Source organism: Syngnathoides biaculeatus, chromosome 8 (genome assembly GCF_019802595.1).
Source record: "Syngnathoides biaculeatus isolate LvHL_M chromosome 8, ASM1980259v1, whole genome shotgun sequence".
In the NCBI taxonomy this organism is placed as follows: Eukaryota; Metazoa; Chordata; class Actinopteri; order Syngnathiformes; family Syngnathidae; genus Syngnathoides; species Syngnathoides biaculeatus.
Window position 1 is genome coordinate 10,622,162 of NC_084647.1, and position 27,295 is coordinate 10,649,456.

Below are 27,295 nucleotides of genomic sequence, written 5' to 3' on the forward strand. Positions count from 1 at the left end.
CTTTTCATGCAACTGATGCCGATGTGACTTGTCAGTGGCGTTTTAAAATGAAACGGCACCACAGGAATGGCCCTGCCACCTGGACGCTGCATTAGGTACACCATCCGGTGTGCCAGTCATTCGGTCTGCAAACTTGTCGGACATTTTCCATCCAATTTCCACAAGATTTATGCTCAGCCGAAGCTGTTCCCAGCTGGCTCTGGGTGAGAGGTGGGCTACACCCTAAACTAGTAACCATCCAATCACAAGGCACAGACAAGCAATCACTCACACCTCCTGGCACGGGAAAAACATGCAGTCTTGAACACAGATCCTCAGAATGGTGAGCCGGATGAACTAGTCAGTTCAGGTCTTTCCACCACTGACAAAAATGTAAAAACGTCAACTAGCTGTTTGAGAAATGCTACGCTGCTTCCTAGCTACTGTCAATTTGCTCTTGGGTAAGGCATCGTCCCACCACTCCAACCCTCCTTTAATTCCCGTGTGTAATGATAAAGATAACACTTTAGCAACTGAAGTATGATTTCTTTTTTCTCTCAGCCGTGCATTGATTGCGCAGGTCGCTGCGTGTCTCGCTCGACCCCTGGTGGCCAAAACCAAAATACCAAATCCGCCCACTTGCACTTCTTTTATCTGTGCGTCACGCGCTCTCTTGAGTCCAAATGTTATTCAAACACGCTCAATAAAAGGAATGAAAAGTGAGCACCTGATAAGTTGTGAGTGTCATTATGTGTGTTGTATTATCATTGCGTGTTTAGAAGTTTTTGCAAAAAAAAAAAAGTTCAAAATCGGGCGGAGACGCACCCTGACCTGATTGCTTTGTTTTGTTTCCACGATGTATGTGGGCTAAAGGTGCGTTGAGGCGATGCAACCACCTGAGCTAAGATAAGTTGCAGGAGGACAGGAACTGTTGGAGCGCGGAAAGAATGGAGCTCGTGTTTCTTTTGGGTGCGATTGTGCTTTTGCTGGCTTTGTACACGTTGAAGACGAGTCGCGGCAACTCGACGGCGCCTTTGCCTCCCGGTCCCGCACCCCTTCCTCTTGTTGGAAACCTGCACCAGCTGGACAAGAAAGCTCCTTTTAAATCATTTCTCGAGGTGAGCGCCGCCGCCAACAATATCAGCGCATGCGTGCGACGTTTAGTCCATAAACCATTAAAAACAAACAAACCAAAGCAAATTCAACCACGAGGACTGCCCTTAAATGAACTGATCAAATACAGGATAAATGGAAAGCTGTCACGACCCATCGGAACGGAGGTAGGACCCAAATGCAGGAGTACACGGGAGACGCAGAGGTAATTCGGGAAAAACGTTTATTGTTCCACGGTCGGGGATCGGGTAGGCAGTCAGGTGCAGCAGCGGTAGTCAGGGCGTCGGGCGTAGAGAGCAGGTCAACGGACAGGCAGGAGTCGGTACACGGGAGATCGCTCAAAGCAGGCAGGAATATCAAAGGAGTCAGGCTTACGGGGTCAGTCGGAGAACAGGCGGAGGTCGGTACACACAGAAAACGATCAGAGATACGGGAGTGCTGGAACGGGCAAGAACCACAACGATCTGGCGCCGGACCAGTCGTCCCCATGGTCCAATATACACCCGGGCAAATCAGCCAGCATGAGGCGCAAGTGTGTGTGCCTCCCAATCAGCGCGACCGGCGGGCACCCGCGCAGCCAGGGCTGGACCGGCAGGATCATCACAAATGCAGATGAAATCGGGAGCTCGATGGAACAGAGTAAAAGAAGCTTCTGAGAAATACGCGAGTGAAAGTAAAAAGTATCAGTGTAGGCCAATTCAAACTAGTCTGACAAGTGCAATTTATCCAAATGGTTGGTTAAGTAAATGTGACTTAGTCGTAAATGTATTACTACACAGCTGCGTGTACATACACCCAAATGCCGCTGGAATTAGGTTTCCCATTTTTGAGGAAAAAAAAAGCCATAAAGTCAGGACGAACTAGTGCCATGATTTAAAAAAAAGGTACCAGTCTATTTTATTGGGATAAAACGTCTTACCTGTCAAGTAATGTTTTTTTTTTTTTCCGATATAAAGTCAGGTGTCATGATGGGCAAAGATTTTTATGCCTAACCCGGTTTAGATGATAAAAGTATCAATCATATTTCAAAGTTAAATGAAGATATAAAATTAGACATATTTGAAAGCTTGAAATACCAGTTTTTTGTTCGTTTTTTTTCAAGATCCAGTAGGTGTCAGTAATGACCAACATTAGCGTCATTTGCTCAAGCTGCTGAACTAATTAGTGTGACTGAACAACAAACCAAGTGGGCTACAGGGACCTTTTGCGACCAAGAACACAAATTTATGGACTGGTTGGGGGGGAAAGCACCAAATGCTGCACTTCAGAAATGTTTTGTATTTGTCAAAGGGAAAAAAAAAGGAGGGGGTGGTACTTACACACAAACTGCTCAACAACAACAAAAAAAAAAAGGAGGGGGTGGTACAAACACACAAACTGCTCATAAAGTCATAATATCCAATATCTATTTTTTTCAAAATATCTCTTTTTCTTACTTATTGTTTGAATCCTTCTATGAGCATCAAAATGGTGAAATGATCAACTATTTTAAGTATTTTACCCTTTAAATGGCAGATAAATTCTTATTTTGTAAAAAAAATTCTAAATGCTACTTTTTTGCAATTGCTTTTATTCCATTTCAATCACACCCATACACACACACACACACACACACACACACAGACACAATTATTTTCTATTTAATAGTCACTGATGAGAGTTTTGGATATGTTGAAGATTAGCAACAAAATTGATTTGATTGCATTACAGCCACAACGTAAATGGAAAAAATGGCCAGGAGGTGCAAAATGCATTATCAGAGTATACAAGACATACTTATTGATGAAAATAATATACATTGGATTTTATTTTTTTTTAATCACTTAAAAGGAAATTTCCTGCCACATTTCTGACCTCAAGTTGTGACACGCGGGCAAAATGGTGAGAGAGATTTTGAGAGTTGCCGTCGTTTTCGTTCAGGAGTTTTAGGCGGATTGTGTTCAGCGTGTGGCATGTCAGAACAGGAATGAACGCTGGCTGGCGTTTTCTGTGCTGCAGCTGAGTGAGCGCTACGGGCCTGTGCTGACCGTGCATCTGGGCTGGCGGAGAGCCGCCGTCATCATCGGCTTGGACGCGGTGAAGGAAGCTCTGGTGGACCAAGGGGATGACTTCGCCGGCAGAGGACCTGTGCCGTTCCTGCTCCGAGCCACCAGAGGCTATGGTAACCTGTTGCGGCAATGACTCCAAGTACATAAAATGTCTTGTCACCATTCAAAACTACGGTTCTCAAACTGGGGACCCCAAAGGCCCAGGCGTCCTGGAGCCAAAGTGTTGGGGTCCATAAAGTAACTTCATAGAAATTATTGCTGTATCATGAAAAGGTAGACAGAGAGACAGACAGACTTAAAGTCAATAATTTGTCAAGTTTGTCAAGTTTCAAATTATTTGCTAACATGGAAAAACTGGTACCTTGGGGCACTCATATTGACGTACTGAGTAAAAAGTCATTTCGTCATAATTCTTCTTAAGGGTTGGCCATCAGCAATGGGGAACGTTGGCGTCAGCTGCGTCGCTTCACCCTGATGACCCTACGGGATTTCGGGATGGGCCGCAAGGGGATGGAGGAGTGGATCCAAGAGGAGAGCCAACACCTGGTGGCCCGCTTCAGCACCACCAAAGGTTTGTACAAGACAGCTATTCATTTACTAAACAAGAAAATAGACCAAGCAGTGCCTCGTACAGGGGAAAGACTTCAGAGGAAAGTCAAAATTCAGCACGACTGTACGTTCATTGGGCAATTTATGACCCTTTTGTTCTCAAGCCACGCCCTTTGACCCAAGCTACTTCCTGAGCTGCAGTGTGTCCAACGTAATCTGCTGCCTGGTGTTTGGTCAGCGCTTTGCCTACGATGACGCACACTTCCTGAATCTTCTTCGGATCATCTCGGAGACCATCAGGTTCGGCAGCAGCCCCCGGGGCCAGGTGAGAGGACAGAGGTCCAAAACAGGAAAAGTTGTGCATCCAGATTCAAGACTGATGCTTTAAAGGGGAAATCCAGTGCTTGCATTAACAGTGTATCCAAAAGGTCATGTAATATGTACCTTATTTTGACAATGTGATGTTAAATCCGCTCTCATTTAATAGTGTTTGGAGAAGATTATTATTGACAATTACGCATTTTCAGGGGCGCTGCCATTTTCGTGAGTCACATGATGTACGTGGGCATATGTGACGTGTACTGTGCCACAACAAATGCTCAATTATATTGGACACCATATATGCTGAGCACTGATTTCTCTGATTTATCCTCGTCTGATGAAGAAATAGCAGGTTGATCCGGAAGACAGAGGAATACTTCCATACAGATTTGAACATGTGGCTGTAATTAATGTTGAATATTTGGATGGTTCTTCGGGCGGAATGACGCTGAGTCTGACTACTCGGAGGCCTGCGCGATATAAGTGGGTAAACAAAGACCCTCGACAGCCGCAGATGGTTTTTCGGATGGGAATGACGCAGAGTCTGACGAGCGAGCCGAGGTTCTAGGCAGCGGAGGCCGTTAGCCCAGGACACCAAAGCTAGGCTAAAGGCCTCCGCCACCACCGAAGGCGGGCCACGAGCTCCGGCGGCGGGCCGCGAGCCGAGCTTCAACGTCCAGGGAGGCCTTTAGCCGGGCTTCGATTCAAGCTAGGCTGAAGGCCTCTGCCAACCACCGAAGCTCAGCTAAAGGCCTCCACCGCCTGGAACCTCAGCTCGCGGCCGCTGGAACTCACTCGTCAGGCTCTGCTTCATTCCCCTCCGAAGAACCATCCGCGGCTGCCGACCCGGAGCTCCCAGGGGCCTTTGTTTACGCACTTATGTCGCGCGTAGGCCTTAGAGTAGTCAGACTCAGCGTCATTCCGCCTGAAGAACCATCCAAATATTCAACTTTAATTACAGCCACAGGTTCAAATCTGTATGAAAGTATACCTCCGTCTTCCCGATCAACCGATACTGCTATTTCTTCCTCAGATGAGGATAAAACCGAGAAATCAGCACTGGGCATAATGGTGTCCCAGGTAATCGAGCGTTTGGAAAGGCACAGTACACGTCACATATGCCCACGTACATCATGTGACTCAGGAAAATGGCAGCACCGCTGAAAATGCGTAATTGTCGATAAAAATCTCCTCAAAACACTATTAAATGAGAGAGCTTTTAGCATCACATTGTCAAAATAGGGTACATATTGCATGACGTATTGGATACACTGTTCATGCAAAGCACTGGATTTCTCCTTTAAGCATTATTTGTGGAATTCTTCCTCATTCTTGCTTGATGTACAGCTTCACCTGTTCAACAGTCCGGGATCTCTTAATGCACCACACATTTTCAATGGGGGACAGGTCAGGTTCGCTGGAAGGCCACTCTAGTATTTTCCACGTTTTACTATGAAGCCATGCTCTTATAACAAGTGTGGAATGGGACCTGGTATTCTTTTCATTTCATTTAATGTCGGTTTTTGGCCTTGACAGTTACATGCAGCTTTTTCTCCAAGATTCCAATATCTGAGAATACCCCAAACAAAATTATTAGTTTCACCTTGGAACAAAATATTAAAACAAATGATTTCACTAAAGGTGGCACGGTGGAGCACCTGGAAAGCATTGGCCTCACAGTTCTGAGGGGTTCAATCGCGGATCCGCTTGTGTGGAGTTTGCATGTTCTCTCCATACCCACGTGGATTTTCTCCAGGCACTCCGGTTTCCTCCCACATCCCAAAAACATGCAAGATTAATTGGACACTCTAAATTGCCCTTAGCTGTGATTGTGAGTGCGGCTGTTTGTCCGAATGTGCCCTGCAATTGACCCCTCCGTACAGGGCACTTAACCACGCCTCCTGAAGTGACGTCACGCCACGTGCGCTGACGTCAGACAAACAATTAGCAAAAATATCGGCGCAGCAAGAAAAGAATAGAGCGAAACTGTCCGATTTACCGGCTGATTTCTCACTCGCATTCTTAGCTAACAATGAAATATCGTTGAAAAGCAGACAGCAGGGCTTTAAGTATTTCAGCGAGGGGTATTTCAATGGTATTTCCATGCATATCGACGGAGAAACCATTGATATTAGCGCGAGATCTTCCCAGAGTCAGAGGAAGACAGAGAAGCCACATAATATAATATATTATAACCCAAAGACGAATTCGTCATTGACAGTTTCCTATTTTCGTGTTACCTATCACACTTGTGTGCAGAATCTGTATATGTATCTGTATAGCCGTTTGTGAACCGCCGTATGAAGGAAAAGAAGAAGGGGAGGCTTGATTTACGAGTTGTTTCTCTCGTTTTCTTTGTGTAACGTCACGCGGTCCCCTCAATAAATATTCTTGAATTAGTGCCGAACCTATGTAAGTCCCGACCGAGTACGACAATCACTACTTTAGTGTCCTCAAACATCCTTCCTTCAGTCTTAGTGTCTCGGTGCACGTTGAAGGCTTTTAGGACTGCTAGTCCGGTTTAGCTTAGCTAATTAGCCGCGAACAGAGACACGTTTGTGCAGTCAGATCATCGCAAAATATCACTCAACGCAGATCAAGTGTGTCAATCATTCACACGTAGCTATAGCGTAGCGAAGAACTGCTAATTCATTTATGTGAGACATGTATTGAAAATCAAAAATAGGGCTTACCTTCGTGCAAACATATCTGTTCCGGTTGATGGATTCAGTTGATCATGCGGTTTTCCTCAAAGTTTTATCCATCAAAGACATTTTTTGTACTCGGTCTTCTGTTCTGATTGATTTTAGATGGATTCAGTTGATGATGCTGTCTTACACAAAGTTTGATCCATCAAAGACATTTTTCGTACTGGGTCTTCGGTTTTGGAAAGGGTACGAATTGAACTCCACCAACTAGCCTTTCAGGATACCTGTTGTCACTATTATAAACTCCGTGACTACACCTCTTAACCATATCTATCGTTAAAGAACCCAAATACGCGATAAAACGCCAACAGAAGCTATACTGGACCATCCAGCCAGCGTTGTCTGAGATTTGAGTCTGAGATTATGCAGATCTCTGGCCTCTGATTGGTCAGTGACGCGGATTGCGCAATTTCTACGGAGGGGTCAATTGGCTGGCAACCAGTTCAGGGTGTACCCTGCCTCCTGGCCAATGACAGCTGGGATAGGCTCCAGCACTCCCCGCGACCCTCGTGAGGATAAGCGGCTAAGAAAATTGATTGATGGATGGATTTCACTCAATATGCTGGCATCGTGGAACAAGTGGTTACAGTGTTGGCCTCACAGTTCTGAGGACCGGGGTTCAAATCCTGGCCCCACTGGGATTGGCTCCAGCACTCCTGCGACCCTTGTGAGGATAAGTGGCTAAAGAAATGGATGCATGGATGGATGATACTTCCTTCAATGAGTATTATTTTGCAGATCTCCAAGTTCCGACCCCGGGGGGCTGGGGAACCAAGATTTAGAAGCACTGGTCTAAAAATGTGTTGGATTCCCCTTGTGTTCCATTGCAGCTATACAACATAATCCCTCGGGTGATGGAGTGGCTGCCTGGTCACCACCACAAAATGTTTGCCGGGATAGAGGAGTTGAGGGCTTTCATCATCAAGAAGATCGATGAGCACCGAAACACACTGAGCCCCGGGTGTCCCAGAGATTACATTGACTGCTTTCTGACCAGACTTGATCAGGTATAAACTCGAATCCTCCGTTTTCTTGTGGGAATCCTGTTCATTTTTGAAAGCACTGTTTCTTCCTTTGCGTCTTTAGGAGAAAGACATCCCTACCACTGAGTTCCACTACAACAACCTGGTGTCCACCGTTCTGAACCTGTACCTGGCTGGAACGGAAACTACCAGCTCCACCATCCGATTCGCTTTGAGCGTGCTTATCAAATACCCTAAAGTTCAAGGTCAGACACAGGAAGCTTTTATAAATGTACAGAGTACTTCTGTCTATTTACGATTTGCGATTCCCAAATTTCTGTATTTATCTTATTTTTTGTGGAACGTGCTGCGCTTTTTATCTGAAAAACTCACATTCATGGAGTCTTTCGGTCTCTTTCTGCTTGTTTTTGGTATCTTTTCTCTTTTGTTCATTCAGATGCCACTAGAAGGCCTCAAAGCCCTGACTAATAGGAAAGTAGTCATTGGTGTCAAGGAAGTAAGAGAAGTGAGATCTCTTTCTGGTGGGGTAAATGGAACCTGGGTTACAGTATTAGTGTGGGTTAGGGAGAGTTCTCTGCGGATAATTTGGGTTTGCTGGAGTTTCATTTGCCACTCCGCTGTGCTCCTTACAAAATGTTGCTTTGCAGAGAGCATACAGCAGGAGATTGAGGCTGTGATTGGACGGCGTTGTCCCACCATGGATGACAGGAAGTCACTCCCCTTCACTGACGCCGTCCTCCACGAAGTCCAGCGTTTGATGGACATCGTGCCCATGAATGTCCCTCACTATGCCCTCCAAGACATCACCTTCAGGGGATACCTCATTCCAAAGGTCAGCTGGAAGTCTCCGTGCTGAAAATGAAGCTGAAGATGAAGGTGAACATTTGCGCTTGCCGTCAACAGGACACTATCATCATCCCCCTGTTGCACTCGGTGCTCAAGGAGGAGAAGCAGTGGGCCACTCCGTGGACCTTCAACCCTCAGCACTTCCTGGACCACAATGGAAACTTCAAGAAGAATCCGGCGTTCCTTCCGTTTTCTGCAGGTAAAATCGGGTCCCAACGTAACAATTTTTAACACCCAAACTGATTTGAGGGAGCACACATTATGAAATTGGAAAATTTGGTGTGTTCTCACTGCTCTTACACTGTGTGGTGTACTCCAGATCAATACTTCTCAAACTCAAACTGCAAATCTGTGAGCTGTTGCTTTGGGTTGGCAAAATAATTTGCTGAAATGATGTCCTAGTATTTCAAGTTTTAATGCATACCTACATACAGTGTGAGACCGACTAATTAAATAAATGAAATAAAGAATCAGAATCTTTACTTGCCAAGTGTCAGAAACACGAGGGGTTTGGTGGATGAATGTAGTTCGAGCCGGTCTTGTTTAAAAAACAGACATAAAAACATAGTAATGTAGTAAAGCTGGGCCATATTTTTTTGACAATTGTACAAAAATGATGCTAGGTGATCAAAGAATTAGATCAGCATGAAAGGTTTAATAGAACAATGGTCTGGTGCAGTAACAATTGTGCAAATGACGCAGCGACTTCAACAAATTGATGCGGGTTAAAGTGACTAGTAGTACAATGATCTGGGACATTCCCAATTGGGCCAATGGTGCAGACACTTCTCAAGCACACGAGCGGCCAGTATTGGTCAACAACAGACAATCAAGCAATGCAGGGTGGCGAAACTAATAGTAAACAAATAGTTTGAAAAAAAAATAAAGTTTTTTTACACAGGCAAAAGCGAAATGAAATGAAACTAAGTGCAGTGCTTACATGTTGTCATTAGCTTAAGTTTGTCTTTGTGTCGCGTTCTTTTAGGGAAGAGAGCTTGTGTTGGTGAGTCCTTGGCTCGCATGGAGATATTCCTCTTCGTGGTGTCACTTCTGCAGAACTTTACCTTTTCACATGCTGGAGGACCAGACAGTGTGGACCTGAGTCCCGAGTACAGCAGCTTCGCCAACGTGCCGCGCAGATACAACATCATCGCTGCGCCTCGTTCTTAATTTGTTTTGGTTAATTTTTCATTGAGCCCTGTCTTCTGTCTGGGAACTCTATTATTGTTATCTGGTCCAGCCCAAAATAGAGTTGACATATTCAGGGATACATTTTTAAATTTGAAAATACATTTGTGATCTCTTCGAAGATCATTTTGCTTAAAGACACAGTAGAATGAGCCAAAGCAGTTGTGTAAATTTGACAAAGAAGAATGCTAAGTCTGCCAAATATGAATGAATAATAAATACATTGCCAAATATATAAAACGAGGGGGTGGAACAGCAGACAAGTGGTTTGCACATCAGTCTCACAGTTCTGAAGACCGGGGTTCCAATCCTTTCATGTTCTCCCTTTGGGTGTGTGAGTTTTGTCAGGTGGGTCCAGTTTCGTCCCATATCCCAAAAACATGCTTGGTAGGTTGACTGAAGACTAAATTGGCCGTAGGTGTGATTGTGAGTGCCAATCTTTGTACGGTGTGTGGCCTGTGACTGGCTGACAACCAGTTCAGGCTGTACTCTGCTTCTCACGCGAAGATAGCTGGGATAGGCTCCAGCACGGCCTAGTGAGAATAAGCAGTTTGGAAAATGAATTAATTAATAAAATGAGGGCGGCACGGTGGATCAGTTGGAAAGCCTTGACCTCACAGTTCTGAGGACCCAGGTTCAATCCCAACCCTCGCTGTGTGGAATTTGGCACTCCGGTTTCCTCCCATATCTCCAAAACACGCAACATTAATTGGACACTCTAAATTGACTCGAGGTGTGATTGTGAGTACAACTGTTCTCTGTCTCAATATGCCCTGCAATTAGCTGGCAATCAGTTCAGGGTGTACACTTCCTCCTCCCCGTTGACACTAGGATAGGCTCCAGCACTTCCTGTGACCCTTGTGAGGATAAGCGGCTAAGAAAATGGATGGATAATATGAGGATCCAAAATGTGAAAAAGAGAGCCCCCTCTCCATCTACAGAACTGTGTGGAAACACAATGCAAAATAGTGACGGAGAGATTGTTAACTCGCGTGCTAGCCCACATAAAAGTCAGTTACTGTATCGTCCCAGGAAGTGTCTCTGTTGTCTTGGCCTGCAAGGGGTGGGGCCATGGCGAGTTGGACGGCCCCAACACCAGTGTGAGGGGTTGCGGGCAGCTACTAACTCTAAAAGCTAGCTTGGGGCAGAGGCCTTACTCCATAACAAAACACATTTCACCCCATTTGCTGAGTCAATTGTTCAGCAATAATAGCACAGTGATACTATTTGTAATTTCTGTGCACATTATACCAAATTTGTGGCCACAAATTATGTATTTTATAGCCATAATTGACTATTTGAATGGCAATAAATTAGTATTTTGCAAAAGTTGTATCTATATTTACGTGATGTCTGGGCTCTGTAAATTAACAATAAGAATGATTATTATAATCTCAAAAAAATAGAATTATTGTCTATAGCGAGAAAAAAAATATCTCAATTGGATAGATTTTATTAAAACTATATAAACTTCAGGATAAGTTGTAGATTTATAAGATGTCATCTCTAGTAAACATTCAGTGCATTAAAAATATAACATTTATAATCAAACTTAATGATTGGATCATGACATTATAGCATTCTTGGTGACTAACGATACAGCTAAATGTACCATCGCCAGATTTCAGGTGCATTTCCTGAAAGCACCACAAGCATACAGCACGGTACCTTGATTTATGAGTTTAATTCCTTTTGTGACAATGCCCATAACTCAATTTACTCAAATTAAGTGTCACAATTGAAGTCCAATCACCTACAAAAAATAATTAAATCTTTAATAAAGAAAAATAGCACTGTATTGTTGAAATCATAATAAAAGAGAATAGAAAAAATAAACTGTTTTTAAAAAGTGTATTTACTGCACAGACAGTAGCTTTCATGTCTGCCTTAGTCAGGGGATTGGGATCTGTAATCTGTTAGTGGAATGTGAGCATCTGGGTGTGAGTTGTGACCTACAGCAGCTCCTTGAGTGTGTTCTCATTTCAGAATTGTTATGACGGAGCGTTTTTCTTGTTCCATACACGTCTGAAAGTGCATCGGCGACTGTGGCTCTTCTTGCCCACCTTCACTGGTAATTTTTTTTCCACTTTATTCAAGGGGGAACATCCAAAGCTTGCTTGTTTGTCAAGTTTTGGTTCACAACAGACGTGGAAAAAAATAAATAATCACTCCCACACGAAGAAGAAGATGGCTGCTGGTCATTGGCTAAATGTTCGGCAGGTGATACTTGTGCTTGGCCGGCTTCTTGGTGTCCGGCGCAGGTGACATGTTGGTGTTTGTTAACTGTGGCAGGTATTGAGCCTAGCAGACACACAAAGAGGGAGCACCACCAGTGTCAACGTTTCACATTTCTCTGCTTTCCTTACACAAATTTGAGTTCACTAGGCTAAATGGGAATTAAAAGGTTGCTTATTTTTGAGAAAAAACAATGTTACAATAAGTTTCTGTAGCATTTAGGGGTGCACAGAGTAGTTATATTTAATTGGTTTTAGGATTTTAAGGGGGTCCTTGGAAAAATGTATTCCCTTGAATGGGTCCCTGGACCGCAAACATCTGAGAACCAATGCTGTATATTAGCTTGTCCCACTCACGCCTGTCTGTCTGCGCCGGGGGCCTTTGTCGTGGCGTCTCCCGGGACGATTTTCCCCCTCGCGGGGCCGGCCCGCAGCACCCTCCTCATGGATGTAGGGCAGTACCAGCAGCTCCTCGCATGACAGCCTGAGTGAGGGATCCATCACCAGGCATGACTACACACAGATAAGTACATACCAGGGGTGGAAAGGGTCACAAAATACCTGGTTTGTATCTCAGTTTTGTGGTCAGGGTTCTCGGTTCGGTATATGTTGACTCTTAGAAAAATAAATTGTCTTGTATATTGATTCATGCATTTTTTGAGCTGCTTATCCTCACGATGGTCGCAGGAGTGTTGGAGCCTATCTCAGCTATCAACGGGCAGGAGGCAGGGTACACCCTGAACTGGTTGCCAGCCAACCGCAGGCCACATGGAGACAGACAACAGTCGCACTCACAATCACACCTAGGAGCAATTTAGAGTCCCCAGTTAATGCATGTCTTTGGGATGTGGAAGGAAACCGGAGTGCCTGGAGAAAACCCATGCAGGCTTATGCTTTTCACATACAGTAATCACTTGTGTGGAACTTCTTGCCGACACTCATTGATCAATGGACGACCTAGTACAGGAATTGACCCCTCCGTACAGGGCACTTAACCACGCCTCCTGAAGTTACGTCACCCCACGCTTGCTAACCTCAGACAAACAATTAGCAAAAATGGCGGCGCAGGAAGAAAAGACGAGAGCGAAATTGTCCGATTTACCAGCTGATTTTTCACTCGCATTCTTACCGTATAGTGAAATATCGTTGAAGAGCAGACAGCAGGGCTTCAAGTATTTCAGCGAGGGGCATTTCAATGGTATTTCCATGCATATCGACGGAGAAACCATCGATATTAGCGCGAGATCTTTCCGGAGTCAGAGGAAGACCGAGAAGCCACATAATATAATATATTATAACCCGAAGACGAATTCGTCATTGACAGTTTCCTATTTTCGTGTTACTTATCACACTTGTGTGCAGAATCTGTATGTGTAGCTGTTTGTGAACCGCCGTATGAAGGAAAAGAAGAAGGCGAGGCTTGATTTACGAGTTGTTTCTCTCGTTTTCTTTGTGTAACGTAACGCGCTCCCCTCAATAATTATTCTTGAATTAGTGCCGAACCTACGTAAGTCCCGACCGAGTACGACAATCACTACTTTAGTGTCCTCAAACATCCTTCCTACAGTCTTGATGTCTCGGCGCACGCCGAAGGCTTTTAGGACTCGCTAGTCCAGTTTAGTTTAGCTCACTAGCCGGCAACAAAGAGACACGTTTGTGCAGTCAGATCATCGCAAAATATCGCTCAACACAGATCAAGTGTTTCAATCATTCACACGTAGCTATGTTATGCAAGCGAAGAACTGCTAATTCATTTATATGAGACATGTATTGAAAATCAAATATAGGGCTTACCTTTGTGCAAACATATCTGTTCCGGTTGATTTTAGATGGATTCAGTTGATCATGCGATCTTCCACAAAGTTTGATCCATCGAAGACAGTTTTCGTACTCGGTCTTCGGTTTTGGAAAGGTTAAAAATTGAACTCCACCAACTAGTCCATCAGGATACCTGTCGTCACTATTACAAAGTCCGTGACTACACCTCTTAACCATATCTATTGTTAAGGAACCCAAATACGTGATAAAACGCTTACAAAAGCTATACTGGACCATGCGATTTTGTCAGAGGTAATGGCGGACGCCAACATTTATGCAGATCTCTGGCCTCTGATTGGTCAGCGACGCGGATGACGCAATTTCTACGGAGGGGTCAATTCTCGGAGTGGCCGAGCCTCCTCTGTCGATGGGCTGTATTTGGGGCAAGAAGGACTACCGTGGGAGTGAGGCTGATGGCAGGTCGTCTTGCTGTGGAGTGGGCAAGCCGATGAGCCAGAGATGTTGCATCAGAGAGATAAAGACACGGAAGTACCATCCATCATTAAGCCTACACCTTCTACAATGTCTCTGAGTTCTCTGATGTCACATCCCGCTGCAATATGACTGGCTGCTCCATCGCTCGAAGGCCATGACACAGATGGTGTGTCCCCGCCAAAATCTTGGCTAATTTTCTACTTTGCCTCAGGACTCTACACCCTGCTTTGCCTTATCGATAAATACATACTGTACAATACAACCCAAAAACATGCATGAAAGGTCCATTGAAAACACTAAACTGTCATTTTTATGGATGTGAATGGTTGTGTCGAAATGTGCTCTGTAACTGATTGGCAACTAGTCCAGGGTGTTCCCCGTTTTTGTTCTGTCCAATCACAACCCTCGTAAGTGCGCTAGAAAAAGGATGGGAAACTTCAAGATACCTTCATGACTTGGAGAGCCTGGGATGCCGCACCAGCGAATCGCTTTTCCAGAGTTTCCTGTGAGTAAGTGGCACCGTCAACACTTCTTACAATATGTTTGAATAAATTCAGTGGTGAGGGGAATCATACCGTGGTGTCAGGTTCAGGAATACTGACTCCACTGAAGAAAACATTAGACCGGAACACCTGCTGGTGTCGAGGGATGAGGTCCCCTGTAATGGAAGGATCAAGAAGCAATCCCACCGTCTCACCTGTGAAATCTTTTGGAAATGGAAGCAGCATACCGAGAGTTTTACGGATGAGGTAGAGCTGGTCCACGTCGGACTTTCCTGGCCAGAGCGGATTCCCACTAAGGAGCTCAGAAAAGACGCATCCTAGTGCCCAAACATCGACGGCAGGTCCGTATTGAGTGTCCCCGACCAACAGCTCTGGAGCCCTATACCAGCGGGTTGCCACGTAGTCCGTGTAGTCGTCATCAGGTCCAGCTGGGACCACAAAAAAAAAAAACAACACATAAAACGTGTGCTCTACAGCTCTGTTCACACAATTTTGCAGAACATGCAATACACATTACCTCTATGTTAGGGCTCCTAAAACATTTTTAATCCAGAGGCCCCTTACATGGAAGACATTTTACAAGAAGAAAAAAAAAGCACCATCTTGCTTTTGATAGTACTTAGAAACCTAAAAATTTGATGGGCTAACATCAATCTCACATTCTGTGGTGCTACCCTTCACACAGAACAGTGATCTAGGAAAAGCAAAAATTTGATGGGTAGTATGGAACAATACTGTTCGGTCTATGATACTATGTCCAAATCTGGCAACTTGACCATGAAAGAAGATACACAGCCACGGTCCTGCCCGCGTACTACTTCCAAAGCCAGCAAATTGACAAGTTCCCTTCATCCTCCCCTTTCGCTGCGGGTGACTTTTACAAAGTACAGTTACACAAGGGGAAAAGCCAGCTTGAACGGGTGAGAAAGCAATACTAACTTCAAAGATGGGAAATTTATGGGTCAATTCTAACCCCGATTCCAGAGGCATACAGTATCTTTCGCTATGAACATATACACGTGTTAAACTTTGACAAGTAGAGTGGGCAACTGTAGTCTCACCATTCCATGTCAATGCCTTTCATTCAAAAGAAGCCACACTTAATGGAATCCAGTGTCAAATACTACCTCCAAAGTTGTGCAATTCTGGTCAACTTTCAACTTCCATTCTGTATAAATACCTTGCACAAGAAACATCAACACGGGCTTTTGCAGGGAGCGCGTAAAGTGCTGTCCAGACGCCATCCCACTCAGATAAAACCTCTGAATGTCACGACCAGAATACGGGGTTGGACCCAAATGCACGACTTGGGAGACGCAGAGGCAGTTCGGGATAAGTGTTTATTCGGTCCGGTGTTGGGGATCAGACAGGCAGTCAACGGGAGCAGCAGTAACAAGAACGTCAGGCGTAGGAGGCAGGTCAGTGGGCAGGCAGGAGTTGGTACACAGGAGATCAGGAACGGGATTACGAGAGTGCGGGAAAGAGGCATGAAGCAACAATCTGGCATAGGCCAGACTGTACGTATGATTCGAGATAACTGGGACGTAATTACTAGAGACGAGGCACAGGTCTGCGTCTCCGCCGATTGCGGCAGGTGCGTGCTGCCTCGGGGACCGCTACGGCCAGGACAGGGACCGGCAGGGCCATGACACTGAAGCTAGCAAATCTACAGGTCGACTGCAACGCCTTCATTCTGTCAGTGCTTTTCACACAATGGCAACACAGGAAAAAGTATGCGTTGTCAGGCTATGTGAAATTTGGCTTATGTCCCTAGTGAGCACTAAATAAGACAATATTATGAAGGGATTACAGGGCCTCTTGAAAGTACACAACAGCACCTCGGGTAACACGATAGGGAAACCCAACACAGAACTGGTCAACAGTCCACACGGATCACAGGATTGCACTAATTGACTCCAGGTGAAGTATTGAAAGCAAGGAGGTGGTTCTGAATAAGTTATTAGAGTCAGTAAATGTATATAAAGGCCACAAGTGAGTGTGCGTGCACACAGACAAAGACACACACACATAGTGACAGTGGACCTACTCAGAATGCGAGCGAACCCAAAGTCGCACAACTTGATGACTCCAGTCTTGGTGAGGAGGATATTCTCAGGTTTGACGTCACGGTGGATACACTGCAACACAAACACACGTCTCGTGTTCGTGCTGTCATTCAACACCACACAAATTACACTGCGCTATTTATACACTCAGTGACCAGGGAGCAGGGATGGGGTACTCAGTTCCATGACTTGACTCTTGCCAGATTAAGTTATGTATATGTGACTTACAATGATCAACAACCAAAGAAATTAGATCAAGCTGTCTCAAAGATTCTGCCTAAAATGCATGATGGTAGCATATAGAACTGTTGTGGTATGTTTTGGTTTGTTTCATGTTTTCCCATGTTCCATGTTTTTCATGTCTTCAGTCCTCACTTGATTGGGTCCACCTGATCAGGTGTACCCTCTCTCTACCCTGTGTCAAAAAAACAAAAAAAAGCTACTTCCAGCAACTCGTCTTTTGTCCATGTATTCCTTGTCTCGTCAATCTGTGTGTATTTAACTACCTGTTTTCCTTCAATTCTTGTCGGTCCATTGTAAATGTCAGTTTCTCTGCGCTACATCATGTCTTCTTTCCAGTTTAGGTTTATTTAAGGTTTTCTTTGTTATTTTGGTTGTTGGACTCTTTAGTTAGCCCTTTTTGGTGAAATTCAATGTCATTTTTTGAGACTTCTGGACTCCTGCCTTGCCTCCCTGCTTCCCTGCACTTGCACCCTCCAAATCTTTTCCTTGCCTTCGTCGCATCCTCAAATCCGAATCGTGACACAGAACCACAATATAAAATGCATCTTGTGGGTTTTTCCTGTAACGCTCTAACTGACATTGTGCTTGTGGCAGAAGTTGACCGCCTGTAGCGTCTGCCACACGATGCTCTTCAGCTGAGCCTCGGGAATCCTGCGGAAGGACAGCACAAGGAACAGAAAGTGGACCCATTACAACATTTCTTTCGAAAGCCAGGCCACATGTATTTCAGTACTGTAAGAAACTATTTGCTCCCTTCTCAATTTTTTATTTTTATATATAGTTTTCCTCAATTAAGTGTTTCACATAAACATGTAAATATCAAACAGTAAACATAAAATGCAGAAAAAGTAGGTGAAGGTCAATGTATGTGAAAATTTAATTTTCTCCTAAACTTAATAACCAGTTGGCCCACCCTCAACAGTGAAAGGTAAAATCAAGTGATTTCTTTAACTAGCAATGAGTTTTTCACATCTCTGCAGATCTTGACCCACTCTTCTTCACAGACTTGTTTTCATTCAGCAAGAACGTAGGTTTTCGAGGATGAACTGCTTTTTTAAAATCCTGCCACAGCATCTGAATTAGATTCAGGTCCAGACTAAACCACTTCAAAAACCTTCTTTTGATTTGGTTTTAAACCATTCAGTAGTGTCATGAATGATTGTCCTTTTGCAGAATTTTAAATGTACTTCAGGTTGAGGTCAAAAACTGATGGCTGAACATTCTCCTTAAGGGTTTTCTGTTAAAAACTCAAGGTTCCCTCAATAACAGTAAAGTTGTCCAGGTCCTGAAGAAGTAAAAGCTGCGGTAGATCACTGCAGTATCACTACCATGTTTGACTGTTGGTGTGAGGTTCTTATTCTAAAATGTTGTGTTATGTGTGTAGGCCAGCTCTAACGAGAGCTACATTCCAGAAGTTGTCCTTTAATCTCGTCAGTCCATAGAATATTCTCCCGAAAAGTCATTCAGATATATATAGATATATATATTTTTTTTCCTGTGGGGGGAGTAAGACGAGTTTTTAATCATTTTGGTCAGCAGTGATTTTTACCTTGGAAATCTACCATGGATCCCATTATGCCCAGTCTCTTCCTTACTGTTCTGTCATTCAAAGTGACCTTAACTGAGTGAATGAAAACCTGCAGTTATTTCTTCAGCCGTTGTCTTGGGTTCCATTGTGAATCTTTGTGTTCTTTTGTCATCACACTGTACTCTTGGGGTAATTTTTGGAGGAAAACCACAACTGGGAAGGTTCAGCACTGTTCAACTGTTCAACAACTTTCTTTCGGCTTGTCCCGTTAGGGGTCGTCACATTAATAATTATAATTTTTTGACCAATTAATTGAAATGATACAATTTCCCAGAGCATCACCATGAATGGGAATCACTGACCTAGACGAACACTGCGTGACCAGTCTAGTTTGTTTGAAAAAAGAGAGCGCTGTTTGTCGCCATGGTAACCTTCAGCCTGTCCCCCACGGGAAACAAGGGTCTTTGTTTCCAGGGGCATCTACTGTTTCTGCTGCTTGGCCTTGCGGGGATAAAGGTCGAACGGCCTCGAATAGCTGACCTTTGTGTGATGTTAGTTTACATAAGTAGGTTTCCACGCACACTCAAGTATACATTGCAAACATGGAGCCAAGCACTGGCTCTCATTACTTAGCACTGGCTGAACTCCCTTTCCTCTTCAGTGCCTATTGATCTACATATGGGGACTCCATATGGGAATTATTGGTATGCTGATAAAACTAATAAAATAAACCAACTACCCCTATCTACTTGAGCTCTAAGCTAATCAACAACTGATATGATTGTGAGTTATTATCACGTGCAGTAAATCTGAAATCCTTTTTCACAAGAGGCACACTGACTTTTTTTTTTTCAATAATACATTACTTTCTGTACACTAGCACACTAGCCTACATCTCAATGAATTAGTGAATTTCTTACCACTTTCTTTTCTTTACACTCCACAGTGGTTTAGATTGGGACTTTTTTTCCTGTTCTTGTTGTTGTTTTTATTTGTCTCTTTTGTTTTTATACTAATTGTATGACTACTCTTTCTCATCTTTAAATATCATCATCTCTAATAGTACTATCTCCATACATTGACACATAGGTAGTCACATTCACAAATGTTTGTCTGTTTTGATTAAAAAAAAACTGAGTAAATGCATCCAGAAATATTGTAAGAATAATCAAATATTGTATTGTTTTGTAATATTCTAAGTATTTAAAATATACATGTACAATTGTAATGATAATGCTTAGCAGGAACGTGAAACTTAAATTTGGATGTAGCGCGGGATTACTGTCATCCTGCTTCTGAGAATAAAGGCAACTTTTCCATAATGAAAGGTGTAAATTTATGGGAATACTGTTATTTTTTTCATGAATTTGTTAAAATGACTTTCTTCCTTGTTAAACTGACTTTAAATTTCTTACGACGATATCTTGGAAAAGTATGACTTTATTCTCGTACTATTACAATATGTTATCCTGGCAATCGCGTCTGCTGTCTAGAGGCGTGAATGTGAGTTTGAATCTTTTTTTTTTCCTCTATATGAAGGGTGTGGTCTGCCTTTCGCCCATAGTTAGCTAGGATAGGCTCCAGCAATCCTGTGACCCTTGTGAGTATCAGTGGCTTGGAAAATGGAAATGGACATATGCCAAGTGATTAGTTGGCGACCATTCCAGGGTGTACGCTGGTCAGATAGGTGCCGCCTCACTGGGTCCAAACCATGAAAGTAAAGGGCTCTCAAAGGGGAATTGTGTTGAGTAGAACTTAACTCTTAATTCAAGGTCCCATATTTTGGCTATGTATACCTCCATGAAGTGATTCTCTAACATGGACTTAGTATGAAAGTGTCTATTTCATTTCAAAAAACATCTAGTTTGTCCTGAAAACACCCCTCTGACAGCTACTTCTGTTTAACCCAGATTTCTATTCGCTTCGTCCATATTCCCCCCACCCCACAGATTGGTTGCCTCTGTGTAGAAGACCCACTTGTGAGAGCACACAACAAACACAAAATAGATGGATTTCAGAAGGTCTGATTGCAGCAAGACTCACCCTCGAGGGTGTTTTTCAAGCTCGTTGAGGACCGTCTGCTCGCAGAACTCAAAGACGAGGTGGAGGCGGCGTTTCCTGCGGAACACCTCCAGCAGGTTGACTAGATTGACGTGTTTCAGCTGCTGTGGGACACAGCGGGCGCGCAGCGTTAGCCATGATGGAAAACATGGATGACATGAAGTGGATATACTTACATAGTCCCGTAATATCACAAAATTTACATTTTTGTCTTGAAGTTTTCTTTTTAATTCTTGCACTGAATTGTTTTAGTTGCGTTTCTACCTAAATTGAACTTAACTTGATTACTGAATAAATAAATAATGTTGTTGACTTTGTGATGACAGCCTTGTAACTACTGTGGTTATTATTAAGAGAACATTAAAATACTACAATATATGTATATAAAAAAATCTGTTTTTTCTAAATTAATTAAATTACGTAACTTGTCTATGTAGGTTCTACTAATGACAGATGAAGTTGCAAACCATGCAGGTTGACAACATAATCATCCATCCACCCATTTTCTTATCCTCACAAGGGTCACGGGGAGTGCTGGAGCCTATCTGAGCTCTCAACGGGCAGAAGGCAGGCTACACCTTGAACTGGTTGTCAGCCAACTGCAGGGCACAGGGAGACGGACAGCAGTCGCACTCACAATCACACCGAGGAGCAATTTAGAGTTTCCAATTAATGTTGCATATTTTTGAGATGGGGGAGAAAACCGGAGTGCCCGGAGAAAACCCACGCAGGCACGGGGAGAACATGCAAACTCCACACAGGCGGGTCCGGGATCGAACCTGGGACCTTGGAACTGTGAGGCCAACGCTTTGACAACATAATCCTGAATCCAAATTTTTCATCCTTGAATCCAAATCTTTAGACCTCCTTCCAGCATTGTTCATGCAGTTGGCCATCCCACATTGGCAAGTGCACGACAAGACTCAAAAAAAAGTTGATTTATTTTAATTATTATTATTATTTTAAAAAAAAGGCCAACTGTATGAACCAAATGCATATTTCCAACTCTAAACGAGATGACTTGTCAAATCATGTGGTTCAAGTCAAAGTCGTCTGTTTGCTACCAAATCTAAAGTGAAGTCTAAATTGGCAAGTCATAAAACGTGCCACTCGAGTCAAGTCACGTGACTTGAGTCCCGCATTGCTGCCTGAATGCCACACTTAAATCTGAAGTGCAAACAAATAATCATATTGTCACTTTCAAGAGAACATGAAATGTATAACATGTTTGTAAAGTTGTGAAACCAAAGGGTCTCCTTCAGTTGTAGCTCATCATGTGCTCACCTTCAGCATCCGTATTTCCCTCAGCGCAATCTTCTTGATAATGGGATCGTCTTCTGATTCCACAAACTTTTTGATGGCGACGATTTGGTCCGTGTCTCTATTTCTACACTTGAACACCACGCCATAAGAACCTTCTCCTATTTTAGCCAGTTTCTCATATTTCTCCATCGTGCGGTGACTCACTAACCCCTGGAAGAAGGGGGGAAAAACATTGTTTTGTAATAAATGAGCAATACATAATAATTGTCCACTTGGGTACAGATGGTACTTGCAGTCTGTTTACTTGGAAAACAATTCACAGTGCACGTAAACTTTTTTATAAGATATTTAGTTAGAACTGCTAGGGAACCATTCATTAATGGCATAGAGGATCCTATTTAATGCTGAAGTCGATGTTTTTGCTGATAAGAAATTTAACTGTTAATTCGCTCCCGCTTGTCTTGGACAACAGGATATACACATGTATCTGGTGAGTAAGTCGTCGAGATTTACACGGAAGAGTTTGAAAGCATATAAAAGTCTCGACGCATACAAATACTTTGTTGCTGGATCTGTTCTCAATAAAGAATAAATCCCACATAGTGATGGACCCACTCAGATTTTTTCAATACAAATACCAATATTTAAATAAATGACCAATGGTTTTACACAAACTCGCTTTCATTAACTATGATTGGAAAAAAAAATGTTTGCCTCCATACACACGTTAACCTCCATAAACCTCTCTGTGACAGACGTTTTTTTTTTCTAAATACGCATTGTTCTCAAATGAGTGGATTTGGAATTATAAATACTTCTTGATAATTTGAGATTGAGAAGAAAAATTCCTACCTGAAATGTAATGATCGCTACACATGGTTGTGTATTTCGTTGGGCACCATCCATCCCGCTTAATTGCCGAAATCCATCAATCTTTTCTCGTCTTTTCAGATGGTATTCCATAGAATGATCTATTTGAAGAACTGTCTCGTCTATTGTGACAACCAACATCACAACGTGTCTCGGGCATTGTGAAAAATCTGCTCCGGTTTAACGACTCCAGTACTGCCGAGCAGCTTTGTTTGGCCGGCAATATGGCGCCATTAAAAACAGTGATGTCACGTGCATGAGCTCTATAGCCGCTTCTTTAAGGATACCCCCTGCACATTTGGAGTTACCTGTAAACGCCTGAATTTGGTCCAAGCAGCATGGGTTCAATTCCCGCTCAGTGATGGTATCAATATGTGTCCTGTGACTAATTGACAACCAATTCAGGATGTAATTTGCCTTTTGCCCGAAGTTAGCTGGGATAGGCTGTGGCACTCCCATGACATTTGTTATGATACATGGCTTGGAAAATGGATGGATGGATGGATGAAAAGTGCAGATTTGGCACAGGCAGCGACAGTAGCATCTCACGCCTCAGCAGAACTCGTCCTCATTTGTTCTGGACCACATGCCATCAGTAAATAACAGCTCTGGCTTCCCTGATAGTGGCGACTGACGGGGCTATGTGCTCTAGTGCCAGGTGCACGAGGCCACAATCCCATGCTACACACGATGCTGTGCAAGGCGTATGATGCCGCTGTATGCATGGGTCGTCCGGGAAATTCCCTGTCACTGTGTCTCCACGTCACCACAAGAGGCTTCCTATGCTAACGATCCTACATGGGGTCTGGTTGACACCTGTCTTCCAACATTTGCTTTAATGTTGCAAGAACTTGGCCATCTTTTGTCAATATTGAAGTCCTTCAGCAGGTCAGAGTGGCTCAATCATAATTGACAGAGGATTGTAGGAGGTCACTGAGAGATTTTCTTGTGGTTCCCACTCCAAGGTGTTATCACAGGCAGGTGCCTCCCACCCGATCAAGCATTTGTGCCCTCTCTGCAATCTGGAGGTCTATACATGACAGTACAGGAGTCCAGAAATCGGACATCCTTCTTGTGTGTTACGTGGGTCATTGCAGCAATTGCACAGGCGGTGCTGTGACAAAGTATTTGCCCCCCCCCCCCTCCTTTTGCATATCTGTTGCACACAAGGATTTTAAATCATCAAATCAATTTGAATCACTCAGAGACAACCCAATGACATGGAAAATGCTGTTTTCAAATGACAATTCAATTTATTATGGCACAAAAAAAAAAAATCAAACCTTTCTGGTCCTCCATGGAAATTGTCCCCCTTGTTAAATCACAAAGTCATTATGACTATCTAAAAATTTGGTAAAGGTGAGTTCAATTTCCCAAGCCACATCCAAACTTGATTACCACCATAACTGTTGAATCAAGAAATCACTTAAAAGAGGTTAATTGAGAGTGACTAATTAATGTTGTACATTTTTGGGATGTGCGGGGAAATTGGTGTGCGCGGAGAAAACCCACGCAGGCACTGGGAGTACATGCAAACTCCACACTAGTGGGGCCAGGATGGAACCCGGGTCCTCAGAACTGTGAGGCCAACGCTTTAGAGCTGCTCCACTTCTTATTCTTTTCCCTTCGCCTTGTCCCGTTAGGGGTCGCCACAGTGTGTCATCGTTTTCCATCTAAGCCTATCTCGTGCATCTTCCTCTCTAACACCCCCATACTCATGTCCTCCCTCACAATATCCATCAACCTTTTCTTTGGTCTTCCTCTCGCTCTTTTGCCTGGCAGCTCCTTGTCTCCAAAACATCCAACTTTGGCTGTCCCTCGAATGAGCTGCTCCGCTGTGCCGCCCATTGTATGTTTCAATTCAGTAAATGAGAAATTCAAAAAGATAGTTTTCAAGAGTTTCCACTATCCTAAAGTGGCCACAATAGAGACAATCAATAGCATGTATTGTGATGAATATATGATATTTAATGAGCTGAGACTGGAAATAACTCAGACAAAAATGCCTACCCCTGGGAAGTCTCATTTGTGACATTTGTATTAAAACCGCTAAAGTATAGAGATGTGTATATTTTATTTTTAAGAAAGCAAGGTGGCCACAAATGGCTGCCGAGCATACATCATAATGTAGCTGACAGGTTTTAATGTGCACCCACCTGTCCAATGCATTGACAGGTCCACAGCGAGCTTGTGGATGACTTCACGACCACCGACAGTCTTCTAACTTCCCCCCGCGTCGGTGTCTCCCTCGGCTCCGTCTGCCTCTCGCTCGTCCGTCCAACCCTCTCCTCTCACTTCAGTTTGGTTTCTTATGTGTTCTGTGCGCGAAACGACGCAGTCAACCACTTACACACAAAGTAACAAACGGTCGACGATTGTGGGCTGCCTCCTGGATACAACGCAAAGCGGCCTATTCACGACGCTGTTTGCGGAATAACCGTGGAGCTCGACGTTGTCATCGTAAATTGGCGCTTCAAAAACATTACTGGTGTTCACTTGAACGTGAAAAGAAAAAGAAATGCCAGATTCAATTGTTTATTTCAAATTCAAGGGTAATAAAATACAAACAATATAATGGTATTTATGTCACTGAAGAACTGGAAGACAATTTAGGCATCAACATTTTGATAACACCACCGTTTATTTTGTACACTTTCTTTGTTTTCAAGAAAAACGGGTCGTTATCTACTGTAATTTCATTCATCCAGATTAATCATTAATGTTGATCAGATATTTTATTTGTCATATATGTGTATACTGTATATATCCTTCCGTCCATTATCTGAGCCGCTTATCCTCAAAAGTGTTGCTGGAGTCTATCCCAGTCAATTTCATATCAGAAAATGGATGGATGAATATATGAAATAAATGTTTTTTAATGAATACAGGGTGATAATAATTTGGCATTACATAGTATAGTATAGACAGTAATATGTGTATACTGTATATATCCTTCCATCCATTATCTGAGCCGCTTATCCTCAAAAGGGTTGCTGGAGTGCTGGAGTCTATCCCAGTCAATTTCATATCAGAAAATGGATGGATGAATATATAAAAGAAATATTTTTTTAATGAATACAGGGTGAAAATAATTTGAGAAGTACTGATATAAAACAATGGCCATAACCTAAGAGTTCAATTTCAATTTGTTTTTAGTTTCTTCATTATACTTACAGTACATTATACTTACAGTACATATAGTACTGTAAATTATATGCTAAATCCCGCACATGCACACCAGGAGGTGCTGCCTGACTCCCCCCCCCCCCCATATAAGATTACAGTATATAAAACCCCACACAAGAGCATATAGGAGCAATCTAAAAAATAAAACACACACAACGTAAAACATATATTGTTGCCTTGTGTTGTCTTCACTTTAACTCTAAAATGAATATGTCATTGTCAAGGTGTCCCCAATGTTGATTTAGTACCCAATTAATTTAATATAGTGTATAAACCCGTGACTATTATTGCTTACGAGTATTATAGATGACAATATGACGTCATATCGTTCCGCATCCTTTCTGTGGGAACTGCAATCACTTGTTTATTGTCACACATCATCTGTTGACTCAGTGGAAATGTTTGTGCATCATCTTTGTCTTTGTCTTTGTATTAGGATGGATGCTTCAGGGGATTTTCTCTCGCCTTTCCTGCAGTCAAAGGCACCCATTCAGTGGCAGCGTTTGATGAATGGATCATTCTTTACAGTTGGAAGATGACAAGTGACACTCATGGGAAAACACAGCCAGACCAGTTCCCTTCCAAAAAGTGCCACATCAAACAGCGGCGGATGGCAACGCAGTTAATATTTTCTTCAAAGTCGAATTCCTTGATGAATCACTTTTTTAAATGTTCACAGGTTACGTTGATGGGTCATTTACAACTCTGAATGGATAGAAGTGGTTTGTTTCTTCATTTGGTTGGAGGAAAACTTAGATCTAGTTCTAAAGTAATCGAAAAAAAAGTGACATTACAAACTTTACAAAGTGACATTGGCGACTTACAGTTGCTGAGTTACTCGCAATATGTTTTAAGGTTTCCGCTGATACAGCAGTTATAAGACAAATCATATACTTTACTACAATGCCAAAAACACATTTGCTATATCAGATGTTATTGTATCAATTCAGTCTCCACAAGAGGGGTTGCGTCAGGAAGGGCATCCGGCGTAAAAACTGTGCCAAACAAATATGAGCATTCATCTGAGATGACAGTCTGTGACGACCCCTAACGGGACAAGCCGAAAGAAAGTTTATTGTATCAATACAGTACTGAGCATGAGCACCAGCATTCCTACTCAGAGGCGGAGCCAAGGGTGGTTAGACTCAAGGGTGAGCACCCGCTTCGTGTTTTGCCAGTTTTTGTGTCGTTCATTAGGGAGCCAAAAGACACCAAGGTAGAAGGTACTTACCTGACCTAACATATCAACAGACAGAACTTATCTGAGTGAACAACCCAGCTACCAAACCAACCTATCTACGGTGTTGTGAGTTGAGCGTTTCCCCACTTTATTGTTTAAGATCATCGAACAAA

The 27,295-nt window shown here is 43.2% G+C and overlaps 2 protein-coding genes and 1 long non-coding RNA gene across 6 annotated transcripts; 2 read left to right on the top strand and 1 right to left on the bottom strand.

The window, feature by feature from the left end:
- The first annotated feature begins 305 nt into the window (after positions 1-305).
- LOC133505381 (cytochrome P450 2G1-like) lies at positions 306-10,395 on the top strand. Of its 2 annotated transcripts, none has more exons than XM_061828567.1 (10): positions 306-440; positions 853-1,097; positions 3,091-3,253; positions 3,562-3,711; positions 3,854-4,014; positions 7,549-7,725; positions 7,805-7,946; positions 8,349-8,533; positions 8,605-8,746; positions 9,533-10,395. In XM_061828567.1, the coding sequence occupies exons 2-10, from the start codon at positions 927-929 to the stop codon at positions 9,715-9,717; spliced, it is 1,476 nt and encodes a 491-aa protein (XP_061684551.1). In that variant the 5' UTR covers positions 306-440; positions 853-926; the 3' UTR covers positions 9,718-10,395. The 2 variants fall into 2 exon arrangements, with proteins under 2 accessions (XP_061684551.1, XP_061684550.1); XM_061828566.1 differs by lacking the exon at positions 306-440 and adding an exon at positions 634-716.
- A 10-nt stretch (positions 10,396-10,405) lies between these two features.
- LOC133505383 (cyclin-dependent kinase-like 1) lies at positions 10,406-25,131 on the bottom strand. Of its 3 annotated transcripts, XR_009796235.1 has the most exons (11): positions 24,913-25,131; positions 21,908-22,096; positions 20,606-20,727; positions 17,613-17,685; positions 16,773-16,863; positions 14,953-15,153; positions 14,798-14,880; positions 14,669-14,725; positions 13,764-13,865; positions 12,327-12,453; positions 10,406-12,036 (listed from the first exon to the last, which is right to left on the bottom strand). XR_009796235.1 is itself a non-coding variant. In XM_061828571.1 (10 exons), the coding sequence occupies exons 2-10, from the start codon at positions 22,073-22,075 to the stop codon at positions 11,941-11,943; spliced, it is 1,044 nt and encodes a 347-aa protein (XP_061684555.1). In that variant the 5' UTR covers positions 22,076-22,096; positions 24,913-25,122; the 3' UTR covers positions 10,406-11,940. The 3 variants fall into 3 exon arrangements, 2 of the variants coding, with proteins under 2 accessions (XP_061684555.1, XP_061684554.1); XM_061828571.1 differs by lacking the exon at positions 13,764-13,865 and having other exon boundaries at positions 12,327-12,482; positions 20,606-20,724; positions 24,913-25,122; XM_061828570.1 differs by lacking the exon at positions 13,764-13,865 and having other exon boundaries at positions 12,327-12,482; positions 24,913-25,121.
- Positions 16,729-20,664, top strand: LOC133505385 (uncharacterized). Its single transcript, XR_009796236.1, has 3 exons — positions 16,729-16,822; positions 17,629-17,768; positions 20,512-20,664. It is a non-coding gene; the product is annotated as an uncharacterized LOC133505385 (long non-coding RNA).
- Positions 25,132-27,295: the final 2,164 nt, after the last annotated feature.

Excerpts from the sequence above, each read along its gene's own strand:
- LOC133505381 (XM_061828567.1), top strand. The coding sequence starts at position 927 with ATGGAGCTCGTGTTTCTTTTGGGTGCGATTGTGCTTTTGCTGGCTTTG. Across the intron at positions 3,254-3,561 it reads CCGAGCCACCAGAGGCTATG|GGTTGGCCATCAGCAATGGG; the intron begins GTAACCTGTTGC and ends ATTCTTCTTAAG. Across the intron at positions 7,947-8,348 it reads CAAATACCCTAAAGTTCAAG|AGAGCATACAGCAGGAGATT; the intron begins GTCAGACACAGG and ends GTTGCTTTGCAG.
- LOC133505383 (XM_061828570.1), bottom strand. The coding sequence starts at position 22,075 with ATGGAGAAATATGAGAAACTGGCTAAAATAGGAGAAGGTTCTTATGGC. Across the intron at positions 17,686-20,605 it reads CTTGAAAAACACCCTCGAGG|GATTCCCGAGGCTCAGCTGA; the intron begins GTGAGTCTTGCT and ends GTCCTTCCGCAG. Across the intron at positions 14,881-14,952 it reads CCTCATCCGTAAAACTCTCG|GGGACCTCATCCCTCGACAC; the intron begins GTATGCTGCTTC and ends CTTCCATTACAG.